This window comes from Kogia breviceps, chromosome 19 (genome assembly GCF_026419965.1).
Source record: "Kogia breviceps isolate mKogBre1 chromosome 19, mKogBre1 haplotype 1, whole genome shotgun sequence".
Lineage (NCBI taxonomy): Eukaryota > Metazoa > Chordata > Mammalia > Artiodactyla > Physeteridae > Kogia > Kogia breviceps.
Window position 1 is genome coordinate 44,620,071 of NC_081328.1, and position 13,671 is coordinate 44,633,741.

The 13,671-nt window shown below is 45.7% G+C and overlaps 1 protein-coding gene across 18 annotated transcripts in view; it reads right to left on the reverse strand.

Moving 5' to 3' along the window:
• The window catches only part of BPTF (bromodomain PHD finger transcription factor), a 134,691-nt gene extending 126,356 nt beyond the window's left edge, over positions 1–8,335 (reverse strand). For all 18 annotated transcript variants that reach the window (XM_067022234.1, XM_059046883.2, XM_059046876.2 and 15 more), the window contains exon 1: positions 7,717–8,335. In XM_067022234.1, the coding sequence (XP_066878335.1) occupies positions 7,717–8,335 (619 nt within the window). The remainder of the gene's footprint in view (positions 1–7,716) is intronic.
• Between the last annotated feature and the right edge of the window lie 5,336 nt (positions 8,336–13,671).

Consider the following 13,671-nt stretch of genomic DNA (forward strand, 5'->3'; position numbering starts at 1 on the left):
AAAGGAGGGAAAATAAGGCTCTATTTTCATGTACATTTTTATTTAATGTGGTCCTTAAAATACTTTTATACCTTGTGAGTCAGTTGACAGCTTTTGACAGAATAAAATACTACCTCACTACATTGTAAGAAAGGTCCCTATATCCCTACAGAATATCCACTTTCAGTTCAGGAACAAATCAACAGACAATAATAGCTAATATTTATTGAATCTTTACTATATATATGCCAGGCACTGTTCTAGAAACTTCACATGCATTAATCCATTCAGCCTTCACAACACCCTGAATTCAGTACTATGATATCTCCATTTTACAAAGGAGGAAAGTGAGGTACAAAGAGTTGAGCAAAATGCCCATCATCACAGAGCCCAGATTCAAACCCAAGAGGACTGGTTCCAGATCCTTCACTCTTTAAAACTCTGTGCTGACCTACTAGAGCGTGGACTTGAGGATATGGGGAGGGGGAAGGGTGGCAGGGACATATACACACTACCAAATGTAAATTAGATAGCTAGTGGGAAGCTGCCGCATAGCATAGGGAGTTCACATCTGTGCTTTGTGACCACCTAGAGGGGTGGGATAGGGAGGGTGGGAGGGAGGGTGACGCAAGAGGGAAGAGATATGGGAACATATGTATATGTATAACTGATTCACTTTGTTGTAAAGGAGAAACTAACACACTATTGTAAAACAGTTATACTCAAATAAAGATGTTAAAAAATAAAAAAAATAAAAAAATAAAAATTAACTATGAACACACACACACACAAAAACAAAAAACTCTGTGCTACATGCTACCTCCCTAGATCCTTGACATTCATAAAAGATTTATCTAAAATCCTGAGACTCTCATGTATCATGACAGCCTAAGATTTTGTGGTGGGCTGACATATGTGAGTGCCTCCGAAGCCTGCCAGACGCCCTCACATTGACTATGTGGAAAAACGACTCCACTTACACTGCTCCTTCTCTGACAAACCCTGGTATAAATTCTCCAGGCTGACCTAAAGCAATCCAAAAATCATAGATATTTTGGAAGATTTACAAACCAGCTCTCATTCATCCTAAGAGAACTGTTTTAAAACTACTGTAATGAACAAAATAAGTCTGGTTATAAAGAATCTATTAAAATTGTATTTGTAATAATCCACCTATTCCACTCCTAGGATATCTTGTCCAGACAAAAACCTATCCACGAAGGTTAGCAGCAGGATTATTCATAACAGCCAAAAAGTAGAAACAATTCAAATGTCGATGAATGGATGAGCAAAATGTGGTATATCCATATAATGGAATATTATTTAAATATAGTGCTGTTACATGCTCCAAGATCCATGAATCTTGAAAACATTATGCTAAGTGAAAGAAGCCACATATTGTATGATTCCTTTCATAAGAAAGTTCCAAAAGAGACAAATCAACAGAGAATGAAAGTAATGGTTGCCACGGGATGGAGCAGGGGAGGGAGAGAACAGGGAGTGACTACTATGGATATGGGTTTCTTGTTGGGGTGATAAAAAATGTTCTGGAATTAGGTAGGGATGATATATTCACAATTCCATGAATATACTAAAAACCACTGAATAATACACTTTTTTTAAAGGGTGAATTTTATGATACGTATACTGTATCTCAATAAAGCTGCTTTTTTAAACATGCAAAATGTGTGTGTGTGTGTGTATATATATATATATATATACACATATATATATATATAAAATTTAAAAAAAATTCTTTTTGGCCACTCCAGCTTGTGGGATCTTAGTTCCCCGACCAGGTGTTGAACGTGGGCCCTTGTCAGTGAGGGCTCAGAGTCCTAACCCCTGGACCACCAGGGAATTCCCAATTTTCCGGTAATTTTTAAATATAATTTTTATTAAATACTGCTCGAAAATAATTCAGTAATTTAGATGATCAATGTTAGCTCTTACTGTTACTATTTTTAAAAATCAACCAGCAATCAAAAAATACTTGAGGGGCTTCCCTGGTGGCACAGTGGTTGAGAGTCCGCCTGCCGATGCAGGGGACACGGGTTCGTGCCCCCGGTCCGGGAAGATCCCACATGCCGTGGAGCGGCTGAGCCCGTGAGCCATGGCCGCTGGGCCTGCGCGTCCGGAGCCTGTGCTCCGCAACGGGAGAGGCCACAAAAGTGAGAGGCCCACGTACCGCAAAAATAAAAAAAAAAAATTTTTTTAATAAAGTGCATTTTCTAAGTTTTTTTTTTAAAGAAATGTTCTGTCTCCTGAAGCTTATCATTTTATTTTTATTATTATTATTTTTTTTTGCGGTACGCGGGTCTCTCACTGCTGCGGCCTCTCCCGTTGCGGAGCACAGGCTCCGGACGCGCAGGCCCAGCGACCATGGCTCACGGGCTCAGCCGCTCCGCGGCATGTGGGATCTTCCCGGACCGGGGGCACGAACCCGTGTCCCCTGCATCGGCAGGCGGACTCTCAACCACTGTGCCACCAGGGAAGCCCCTGAAGCTTATCATTTTAAAGAACTGAAAGCATGAAAAAAATTAGAATAATGAGGGTCAGTGCTAAACTAGTGCTAAATTATGGAGATGAGGCTATAACTGCTATAAAAGGCATTCAAAGAGAAGAGAGGACATCCCTGGCAGTCCAGTGGTTAAGACCCCGTGCTTCTACTGCAGGGGGCGCGGGTTTGATCCCTGGTCGGGGAACTAACATCCCACATGCCAAGCGGTGAGGCCAAAAAAAAAAAAAGAGAGAGAGAGAGAGAGAGAGAAGAGACCAACCAAGGTGAGCAACAGAACTCTGGGAAGACTTCTCAGAAGAGATCCCGGAGCATGGCTAAGGACCAGGGAGGGAGCAATCTCCCCCATGCAAAGAGGGCATCTACTAGGATTTGCTCTTGTCTATGTCACCCAGACTACCACTCTGCCACCACTACCACCACCTTCTCACCCCTGGCATCCCCCCACCAAGGATCTGCAGTCACAGGGAGGACATGGGGTCTTGAAGAGGGAGGAAAGGCAGACCTAACAGAACAGACCAGAGCTCCTGGCCTTAATATCCTCAATGCTGCTGCACACACACATTTCAATACCCAGCTCCACTTCCAAATATACACCGGAAGAGTACTGAGCCTGAGCTGTACACAGACCATCTATCATTGCATACCTCGGACACACCTCTCTAATACCCACAGGTCATGTTGTCCAACTTTTTACTAACTCTTTGGGGGCCGCATTTTCTTTAATTCTCACGTTTAACCACTTCAGATACCAATACCTGAAAACAGATCTCATTAGTTTCCCTTATAATCTTGAATTCCTGTTCCTACTGAAAGCATTGCCACTCTTAGAGGCATATCTGATGCATTCCTCTGTCTACACTCCTGATGCTGGAGAATTCTGAAGTACCTCCTGAACTGATCTTCCCATCCAGGGTTACAAAAACCCATCCAGATCCCCACCAGTTATCTGTCCTCTTCCAATCCATCTTGCAGAACAGAAATAATGCTAAACTTCCTGATGTCCCCCTGAAATCATATCCCGCTTGTTTCCAGATCTTCTGATTGATCCCCAATACCCACAAATGAAATAGATCTGAAATAGACAGGAGGGTGGGAGGGGAGGAGACTTCAGAAATCACCTCTTCCATTAATTCTCTCAATCTGTGGGGGAAAGAACTGGCTGCATTGGTGATTTAACAGTATCCACGATTTGATGTGGTTTTGTCTCATGCTCCCACATGGTGCTGATAGGAATACAGCAAATCCCTTGGGTGTTCCAGGAGTGAAAAATGACTGAGGATCACTGATCTACCCCGATTGTTATCCTACAAATGAGGGAGAGAGGAGATGCTATAGCCTGGTTCTCTAAGTACTGCCCAACAATGGTGCTTTATTTTTTTATTTCCTATTCACATACTCAGGCTCTTGCTAAACCAGGTGACTGAGGACTGCCTGCACTTGAGAATCAGCGCCCTGCTTCACGCTGCTCCCTCCCTTTTTCTGTCCATCCTCACTAGCCACATGCCCATCCGGGAAGCACAGCCCACACCAACTCCCCCAAATAGGGTATGATCTTGCCCTCCTTTAAATCTCCACTGCACTTTGTACCTCACTTGTAGCAATCAGGAATTCCAAGCACAATGAAAAGATATTTGGTTGACACCGGTGAGAATAAATACTGCCACCAGGTAACAAATTCTGCTTCAGAGAAATCTACAATTCATTCATGGCACCTACGCCACCCATCTCCACTGTCATAATCCTTAGAGCACAGGTCCCCAAGCTCTTTGGCACGGACCGGCTTCATGGAAGACAATTTTTCCATGCACAGGGGTGGGGGTGGGGGGTGATGGTTCAGGCGGTAATGTGAGCGATGAGGAGAGGCAGATGAAGCTTTGCTCCTCGCCCTCACCTCCTGCTGTGCGGGCCGGTTCCTAACAGGCTGCGGACCAGTACCAGACCCGGGGGTTGGGGACCCCTGCCTTAGAGGACATAAATCACTAACTCTCCCAGGGCAGCACCAGGGCTTTTGCTTTCTGAAGCCATCAGGAGCTCCAAATTTCAAAATACCACCTAGGTATTCTCAGAAGTTCCACACAAGTTAAATGCAAGAACTATTCTGTTTAAAGTCTGATTTAACTTTTTTGAATTAGAAAATGCTTGATTTCAAGCTGCTGTCAGAACTTTACCAAATGCCTATTCAAAATAGATTTTCCATACAATCCTTCTCAATGTACTGGCAAACTATGTCATAAAACCTACAGGTTGAAATAACTCTAAATTTTAACAATAAAAATAAAAGCCTTATTCAACCAAATGCCTTGAATTTAAGCAAAACTAGATGATTTCAATTTTGTATTAAGAAGTTGTTATACCTATAGTAATATCTGTCATGTGAGTACCTTACGTACCCATTTAAAATTTTTCTCCATTAAAAGGAAAAGGTTTCACCTCCAGTGAATAAACTTTTTTAAATATATGGTTTTAGAAAATTAAGCTAGTAACATCAACCAATGTCTTCACATCAACAGGTATATTACCTTCAAAGTACTCAACATATGAATAGATGAATGAATAATTTCTTATACTAGGAATTGAATATTTAGTACTTAAGCCAACATTCTAGTTTACAAAGCTTAATCATCTTCTCTAAATTACCAATAAAGTATATTCCTCTGAGCCCAGACAATACAGCTGGATTCAAATCCACCAAACATATTTATTTATGAGCTTTGGGGATATCTTAAACCATCTAGAACATTTTTCCTTCCAAAGCACATACATACACATTTACCTAGCAGTACAGACAATAAAACTAATGAAACAAGTGCTTAGCCTAAACAACTCACTGTCATGCACTGTTATTCTAGGCAAGTAGACATATTCTAAAAGTTTAGAACGCAAAATGTATCATCTCTTCCACCATAATCTTGAGAAATAATGTTTCAAAAAGTAAAACATCTAACACGTTAACACCACATCCAATAAAGAAAGGAAAATGCCTGGCAAGCAATATGAAACAGCAGCTCAAAACACACTAACTCTGCTACTAAAAACATTCCCTGGTCAAAGTATCAAAATCTAATTAGACCAATATTTAGTTTCCCAAATCCAAAATATTTAGAAATTATGGCACCCACAGTAGAATTAGCACAACTTCATCTATTACAAGTTCTCACCTACTAACAATCATCTGTCCAACCAATCTCTGATGAGCACCGACTGTGTGCGCGACGCTGTACTAGGAACTGCACGGGGTGTAAGATTAATATAAGGATATATATAATCCATAATTTCACATAAAGATAGGACAAGCACACACAAGGTGGACTACGAATGTCATCAGAAAAAAATGAAATGTCATGTTAGTACATAAAGATATAAGCATCTTGTTAAAAAAGGAAACCTAACCACAAACTGTAATTTAACTCGGCGTATACGCGTCTCTCAACCCTAAATATTATTTGCTAGGCCTTCAAAGAGGAGTTAAGGTTAGCTGAACCACCCTGCCAAAACGCCTTAGCTCTGTCTCATCTGAGAAAACTTCCTCCAATAGTGTAATTTACTCTCCGCGGGTCTTTCCATTCTGGGCTCTTGGTAGAAAAGACCACACGTGATTTCCTAAAGTAAAAACTATTACGATAAAAGATGTACTAAAATTAAGTTGGCAAGAAATGAAGAATGGTGTGTAGTCCCTTGTACATACAGGACACAAACACTTGACACTTGATTCATTCCCTTCATTCTCCTGCCAGCTCTCCCCACACCCGACCCCAAAGACAGACAGATATTCTGTCAGGCAAAAGAAATTACCTTTTTCATGTGCTGTTAGAACAATCTGAACAGGCTTACATCTGACTTAATACTCATACTCCTCCAATGAGTATTTAGGCATTTATAAAAAAAACAGACACATTTAAATTTAACCACTTCTACTATCCTAGCCTCTTTTAAAAACAAGTGACACACCTTTATCACTTTAAGATCCTATTCCCTCATGAACTTTACTTTGTAAATGCTCTGAAAACTGGATTCTAATTTAGTTAATCCAGATTAACAAAAATATAAAGGAAAAGTCTTGTAGATTATCGCTATAAGTTACGGTTTTTTTCACAATTTAGTAAGCCGCAAGTACGTATTTAATACAAAGCCGCCATTGCGTGTGTATGTGTGTGTTTTTTAAATAAACAAAATGTATCTCAGCACCAGCCTAGAGGAACTCTGAGAAAATAGGAGAGGAGTCACCATGGAGAAGTTCATTACAGATCAGAGAGGACTATTATCCTCAGAAACAGAATGAAAATAAAAAGTCATTTTGCAATAAATCTCCCTATACTTCTGCTGTGTGACTTGGGAGTTGGTCCAAAAGTTCATCTTCAGCAATTGCGTCTGCATGATCAGCTATATGTCTCTGCAACAGGTGACAGGAAATTGCATTTCTCAAAGGGATCAAATTAGTTAAGACGCATGTTCCTGAGGTCTCTTATTTTATTTTGCATTTTACCGAAATTACTTTGAATCAGATGAAATACTAAATTTGTTTTGGTTTCCTTTGGTGTTTCTGCTTTGCTTTTTAATCGGCCATTTACTCGCAACTGTTGCACGCGCCCATTAGCACTCAAGAATAAAAACAAACACACAGGACCAGATAAGGCTCCCCTACTAACCCAACTGATCTATTTCCTTAAGACACTTTTAAAACCACACAGCTCGGGGTGTGAAGAGAAGCATGTTGTGTGTGTGTTTGTATGGCACAATCTGTCTAAATCCTGAATTCTCTTTTTAGGAACAGATATAGAATAAAAATCTAAAAGAAACCACATTAGAAATGCAAAGAGGTTTGCAAAAACAAGAGGCTTCTTTCATTCCAAAAAACCAAACCAAAACAAGGGGAGAAAAATGAATGCAATGGATGTGTGTGTGCCAAAGTTTCAACCCTGCCCGGTGGAGACACTGCACTGGCACAAATTTTTAAGAGGAAAAAGAGGGGGTTGGTGGGGGGAGAGGGAGAGAGAGCGCGAGTGTGTGGCCTGCGAACTGCAACAATGCAATCTCCATTTTGAACAATGCGCCTCTTTCCTCTTGTAAATCTAGTTTTTTGCCACTTGATGTGCCGTCGCATTTCCCCTCTGTCTGGGGGGGAGGAGGGGGTGGGGGGAGACCAGAGAGGGAGTGAGCGAGGGGAGAAGGGGGAGGAGGTGGGGAAGGAGTCTGCAGCAACTGGGCTGGGTGGGTACCTGGAGTGCTGCTATAGGTGCTATGGCTCCTGAAGCTGCTTTCCGTGCAATAACTGGCGTCGTCGTCGTCGTCGTCTTCCATCTCCTCCGGATAATCGGAGTCATCGTCGTCCTCTTCCATCTCATCCTCCTCGTCGTCCTCGGAATCCTGGGTCTCCTCAGCCTCGCCGTCCTCCTCCTCCTCCTCCTCCTCCTCGGAGACCATGTCCTCCTCCTCCTCCTCCTCCTCCTCGCTCTCGTGGTCATCGTACACCACTTTGTTGACGGCCCTCCGGGCCGGGGTGGTCCGGGCCAGGTGGCCGCCGCCGCCCCCGCCCCCCGTCCTGCCGCCCCCGCCTCCTCGCCCCCCCCGGCCCGGGGCGCTGGTGCTAGGGGGGGCCGGCGGCGGCGGCGGCTTCCTCCGGCTACTGCTGCCCCCCCTGGGCGAGCTCAGCCGCGTCTTGGGCGCCACCTCAGCCTGGGCGGCGGCCCACCTGCCCCGGCTGCTGCCGCGGTGCCGCGAGCGGAGCCCCCCGATGGGTCCGGACGTGGGCGGCGGCGGCGGCGGCGGGGCCGGGGCGCAGCGCTCCGCAGCGGGAGCCGCGGGCTGCTTGGGCGGCCTGCCCCGCCGGCCCCTCATGTCGGAGCCGAGGCGGGGGGAGAAGGGAAAGCGGAGGGGGGAGGGGCGGGCGGAGGGGTGGCGGTGGGGGGCGCCGGGGCCGGGTGGCGAGGCCCGCGGGGCCGGGCGGGAGGGGCCCGGCCGGCGGAAGCGGGTGGAGGGAGAAGGCTCAATCCGAATTGCTGGGGCCCCACTCCGGATCGCCTTCAGCCGCCATCTTGTTTCTTCCCTCTCGCTCGGTGACTGGGGGAACCGACAGCGGCCGCAGGCCCGGAGCGCGGTCACGTGAGCTGCGCCGCCGACGAGCCTGGGACGGAGCGAGGCCGCACGGCGGCCGCTAGGGGGAGCGCGGCAACGCCGGGTCGGGGGCGGGGAGCCCCGGGCCCCCTCCGCTCGGCGTGGCTGGACTGCAGCCGCCGGCTGCTCCGGGGAGAGGGGCGCTCCCTCGCGAAGTGCCCCGGGCCAAAGGCCTCGGGAGCCGGCTGCGGAGCCTGAACTCACAGGGCCTCCTGCCCGCATCTCCCCTTCCCCGGCTCCAAGACGAGGGCAGGCAAGCCCCCAAATTCGTCCCCCTCCTGCCACCTTGGGGAAACTGATGCTGAAAGAGCCAGAGAGGGTGTCGGGCGGGGGGAAGACTCCAGCGACCGAGGGGGCAGGGCGGCGCCAGCAGCGGAGGGAAATTACCTGGGGGCGGGGAGACGAGCCCCCAGAAATGTGAAACTCCGAAGGCTGGGCTCTAGAGAGTCCTGAAATTGATCCCAGTGACAACTACTCGGGGGCTGTGCCAGAAGCCACGCCCAAAGCTGCCAGACCCCGAGCGAGGGTCGCTCCGAGACTCTTCGGATAAAATTCCCACCCAAAAAGCCTTCGATAAACTTCAGAATGCAACTACATTCCAGTCTCCTCCACCTTTCCCAGGGTCGCAGCTAGAAACTTGACCACCTCTGAAAGAACGTTTTTATTTGCTGTGGAAAGGGTAACTTCCCACCTCATACCTACTTTAAAATGTTGTATGTTTGTGTTATCGGGAAATAATTTTAATCTCTTTACCTGACAAGTAACCAAGTCTCGGCTAAACCCAGGGAACGAATCATAATGAAATTTTAGGCATCCCCAGACCAACGCAGGGAGACTCAACTCGCAGTGGTCTGGGGCTAAGAGCAAGGTTTTATAAACATATTAATATTTATTGAAGCACGTGACCACCAAAAAGTGGTTTAAGGAAAAATAGTTAGGATTCTGTCCACCAAGTGGCTTATTATAATGGAGTTAGAAGGATAGAACGCATATGTGGAATGAAAATGAACGTACAAGCATTAACTGCCAAATTCATTTATTCAATATAGTTCCATTGAGCAGCAAAGGGGGCAAACTTATATGCCTTCAGGGGCCAGGTGACTAGTGAAAGTAAATCAAGTGAGCAAGGTGAGGACTTTGGCAGATGGAAATGCCTGTTTTGTTTAAAGAGCGCAGCTTTGGGAATGTGGGCCTAAAATGGCCAGATCTTCGAATTTGTCAAGAGAAGGTGGAAATGTGCATTTCACATGAAATCTCTTGATTTTTAAATGTTGGCAACTGTCAGTTTAAAAAACAAAAAACACTTCAGATTGATCAAAATGAACGCAGTTCAGATATAGCCCAGAATCTACACGTTTGCAACCTGTATCCTGCACTATATAAAGTACAACCCTATGTACTTGAATAGAAAGATATTAAAAATGGTGACAGCCTTCAGAGTTTACAGTCTCATAACGGAGGAAACCTACTTTAAAATAGGTTCTCGGGACTTCCCTGGTGGTGCAGTGGTTAAGAACCTGCCTACCAATGCAGGGGACACCGGTTTGATTCCTGGTCCAGGAAGATCCCGCATGCCACGGAGCAACTAAGGCCGTGCGCCACAACTACTGAGCCTGCGCTCTAGAGCCCGCGAGTCACATACTGAGCCCACGCGCCTAGAGCCCGTGCTCTGCAACAAGAGAAGCCACTGCAATGAGAAGCCCACGCACCGCAACGAAGGCCCAGTGCAGCCAAAAAATATAAAATAAATTAAAAATAAGTAAATAAAATAGATTCTCATTAGGTACTATAAGTGATCTAGAGATGATTTAAAGTATACGGGAGGAGCTTCCCTGGTGGCGCAGTGGTTGAGAGTCCGCCTGCCGATGCAGGGGACGCGGGTTCTTCTTGCCCCGGTCCGGGAAGATCCCACATGCCGCGGAGCGGCTGGGCCCGTGAGCCATGGCCGCTGAACCTGCGCGTCCGGAGCCTGTGCTCCGCAGCGGGAGAGGCCACAACAGTGAGAGGCCCGCATACCGCAAAAAAAAAAGTACATGGGAGAATGTGTGTAGGATATATGCAAATACTATGCTATTTTATATAAGGGACTTGAGCATGCTTGGATTTTGTTATCTGGGTGTGGGAGGGTACGGGAAGAGCTGTCCTGGACCAATTCCCTGAGGATACCCAGGGACCATTGTAAATAGAATCCAAGCTCTCAAGCTCTTGTCTCCCGGCGGGCTCCGTGGGCGTGAATTCCCTGGGTCATTCCACTATTCCTTAAAGCCAGCTGCTTCTGGTGTCGGGGTCCACAATACGGGGCTAGTGAATCTGATAGGACAGCCAGTCTCTTTACTTATTTCACTGTAAAGTTAGTTCCTTGGTCAGATGCTGTTATGGACTAAATGTTTCTGTTGCTACAAAATTCCTAAGATGAACTCCTCCCCCCAATGTGATGTATTAAGAGATGGGGCCTTTGAGAGTTAATTAGGATTAGGTGAGATCATGAGGGTGGAGCCCACATGAATGGGATTCGTGCCTTTACAAGATTATGAGAGAGGCTGCTTCGCATCTCTGCTCTCTGCTTGAGAATATAATAAGTCGGCAGTCTGCAACCCGGAAGAGGGCTCTCACTAGAACCCAACCACACTGGCATCCTGATCTCAGACTTCCAGCTTGTGAGATATAAATTTCTGTTGTTTATAAGCCCCACAGGCTATGGTAATTTGTGATAACAGCCTGAACTAAGACAGACACCATGATGTATAAGATACCATGATGGTGAATAAGGTATTTGGTAAACCCATTTAGGATGAGGATGGTAAAGGCATGGCTGGTAGGAAAGGAAATCCAAATTCAGTATAAACCTCATCCCAATGAGGTTGACTCACTTAACCACCATGACAGAAATAATACATGATAATGATTCCTTCTAAAACGGGCACTCTGCAGTGGCAACAGTCAGATTAGCCTTGCTGAGGAGAAAGAAGCCTGTGATGAGCTCATGACCCCGAGGAGCAGGCGCTGGGTTGACTAGGAAAAGGTCTTCATCCACCTGACCAGTCGTCTTGTTCACTAATTTATTAAAGCTTCTTTAGCAGTGGGGACATGTTTTTTTTAATTTATTTTACTTTGGGCCGCGTCGGGTCTTCATTGTGGCACGCGGGGTCTTCATTGCAGCGCGCAGGCTTCCCTCTAGTTGTGGCCTGTGTGTTCAGTAGTTGTGGCGCACGGGCTCAGTTGCCCCACGGCATGTGGGATCTTAATTCCCCGACCAGGGATTGAACCTGCGTCCCCTGCATTGGAAAACAGATTCTTAACCACTGGGCCACCAGGGAAGTCCCAGCAGTGGGGACATTTTGATAAATATTCACATAGGATACAAGTACTCTCACTTTCTAGGTCTATTCTGAGGTTCATCTACAGCTACGTCCTCTCTCCCAAACCTCCTTGTCACCAGCCTAAGTCCTTACCCACCTGGCCCATGAATTGGTGTAGAGTCTTTCTCAAGGCAAAGAGAACCACAAGAGTACAACTCAAAGCTCTGCCCACTGGGAAGACTTCCTTTTGCCACTTCCAAGACCATTTTCAAGACCATCTCCAAGTGCAGCTAGAACACCTTAGCAGTCCACTGCCAGCTGATACCATCTGTTAAACCAAGCTCAAATGTCTTCCTTAGTCACCTAGTCACAGGAGTTTTCCATGAGGCCATGGTGTGAATTGAGGGAGGAGTCGCAGTAAAATGGGAATAAACATACAGGCATCCCTCATTTTATCATGCTTCACTTTACTGTGCTCTGCAGATACTGTGTTTTTTTACGAATTGGAGGCCAACGTGGCAAGCAGCTGGCATGTCAGCTCCCATAAAGTGGAGTGTTCCTTCAATGTGAGAGGGAATGTAGGTTGGGTGAGATACGACAGAGACAGAAGTGAACATGAGTTGACTTGGACTTGGGTAACTTGGAGAATGATGTATCACAGACCTACAGGTAAGACTCAGAAAGTCAGCACAGGAGCTGGTTTAGGAAGGAGGTGATTAGTTCTGTGACCTTAGATCAGTCACCCTGATTGGGCCCCAGTTTCCTCACAGAGAAGTTAAGGTGCTGGGTTAGATCTGTACTTTCCAACCCTTTCACATTATAGCACCCAATGAAAACTAGAGGAGCTTATTGAATGTGATAAAATGTTTTCTTTATAGAATATGATTATAATAAAAATTAAATATATAGCATTAGAGAAGATATTAAATTGTGAATTTGTTAACACTTTTCAAAAAGTCATTTTTATTAAATGAGAAACTTGAACTTGAATCCTAGTACCTAATTTTATATTCTCAGCTTTGTGTTTTAAATAGCTCGTTCCTGAATGAGACTCTTGAACAGTGATCTGTTTAAATGACAAGAAACTGTATAAGCAGTAGGTGACCCAAAGAAATTTAAACCATCTTTGATAACCGTTCAAACATTTACAACAGTAGAAATTATATTTAAGGCTCTTCCTCTTCTTTCACTGACCAATGTGCTTATAAAATTTCTTGTGGATTTCTGATCCAGTCAGACTTGTTCATAGCTAGTATTTCAAAACAACGATTGAAGCCCTAGTTTACAGAACACAGACACTATTAGAATAGTCAGTTCACAGTCTGGACATCATTTGTGGCACATCAGCCACAAACAGACAAAATTATCCAGCATCAAACTTTGTGAAGATGGAGTTTCTGAGCTGCCACACACACGCAACTCATTCACAACTTCCTCGCGTTCCTTGGGCACCTGGGACACAAACTCCTCCCGCACCTCTATGTAGGCAACGATGTGCCCGGCATCTGGCTGCCAGTGGTGGCCTCTTCCTCACATTCAGACCCCGCTCCCCTCTCTGAAGCTCATCAGAGGATGAGGCTGTAGTGAACAGGGGTGACTGGTCCGGAGGCTCCAGCCACGCTGGGGGCTCAAAGGATGAACATCTCCACCCGCCCATAGCTCATTCACTGGGCACTAGTGTGTGTCACAGCTCCCTGGTTCGGCAGGTCTGGATTAGATCATCTCTGGTTCCTTCCAATGCTAGCATCTGTGCTTATGACC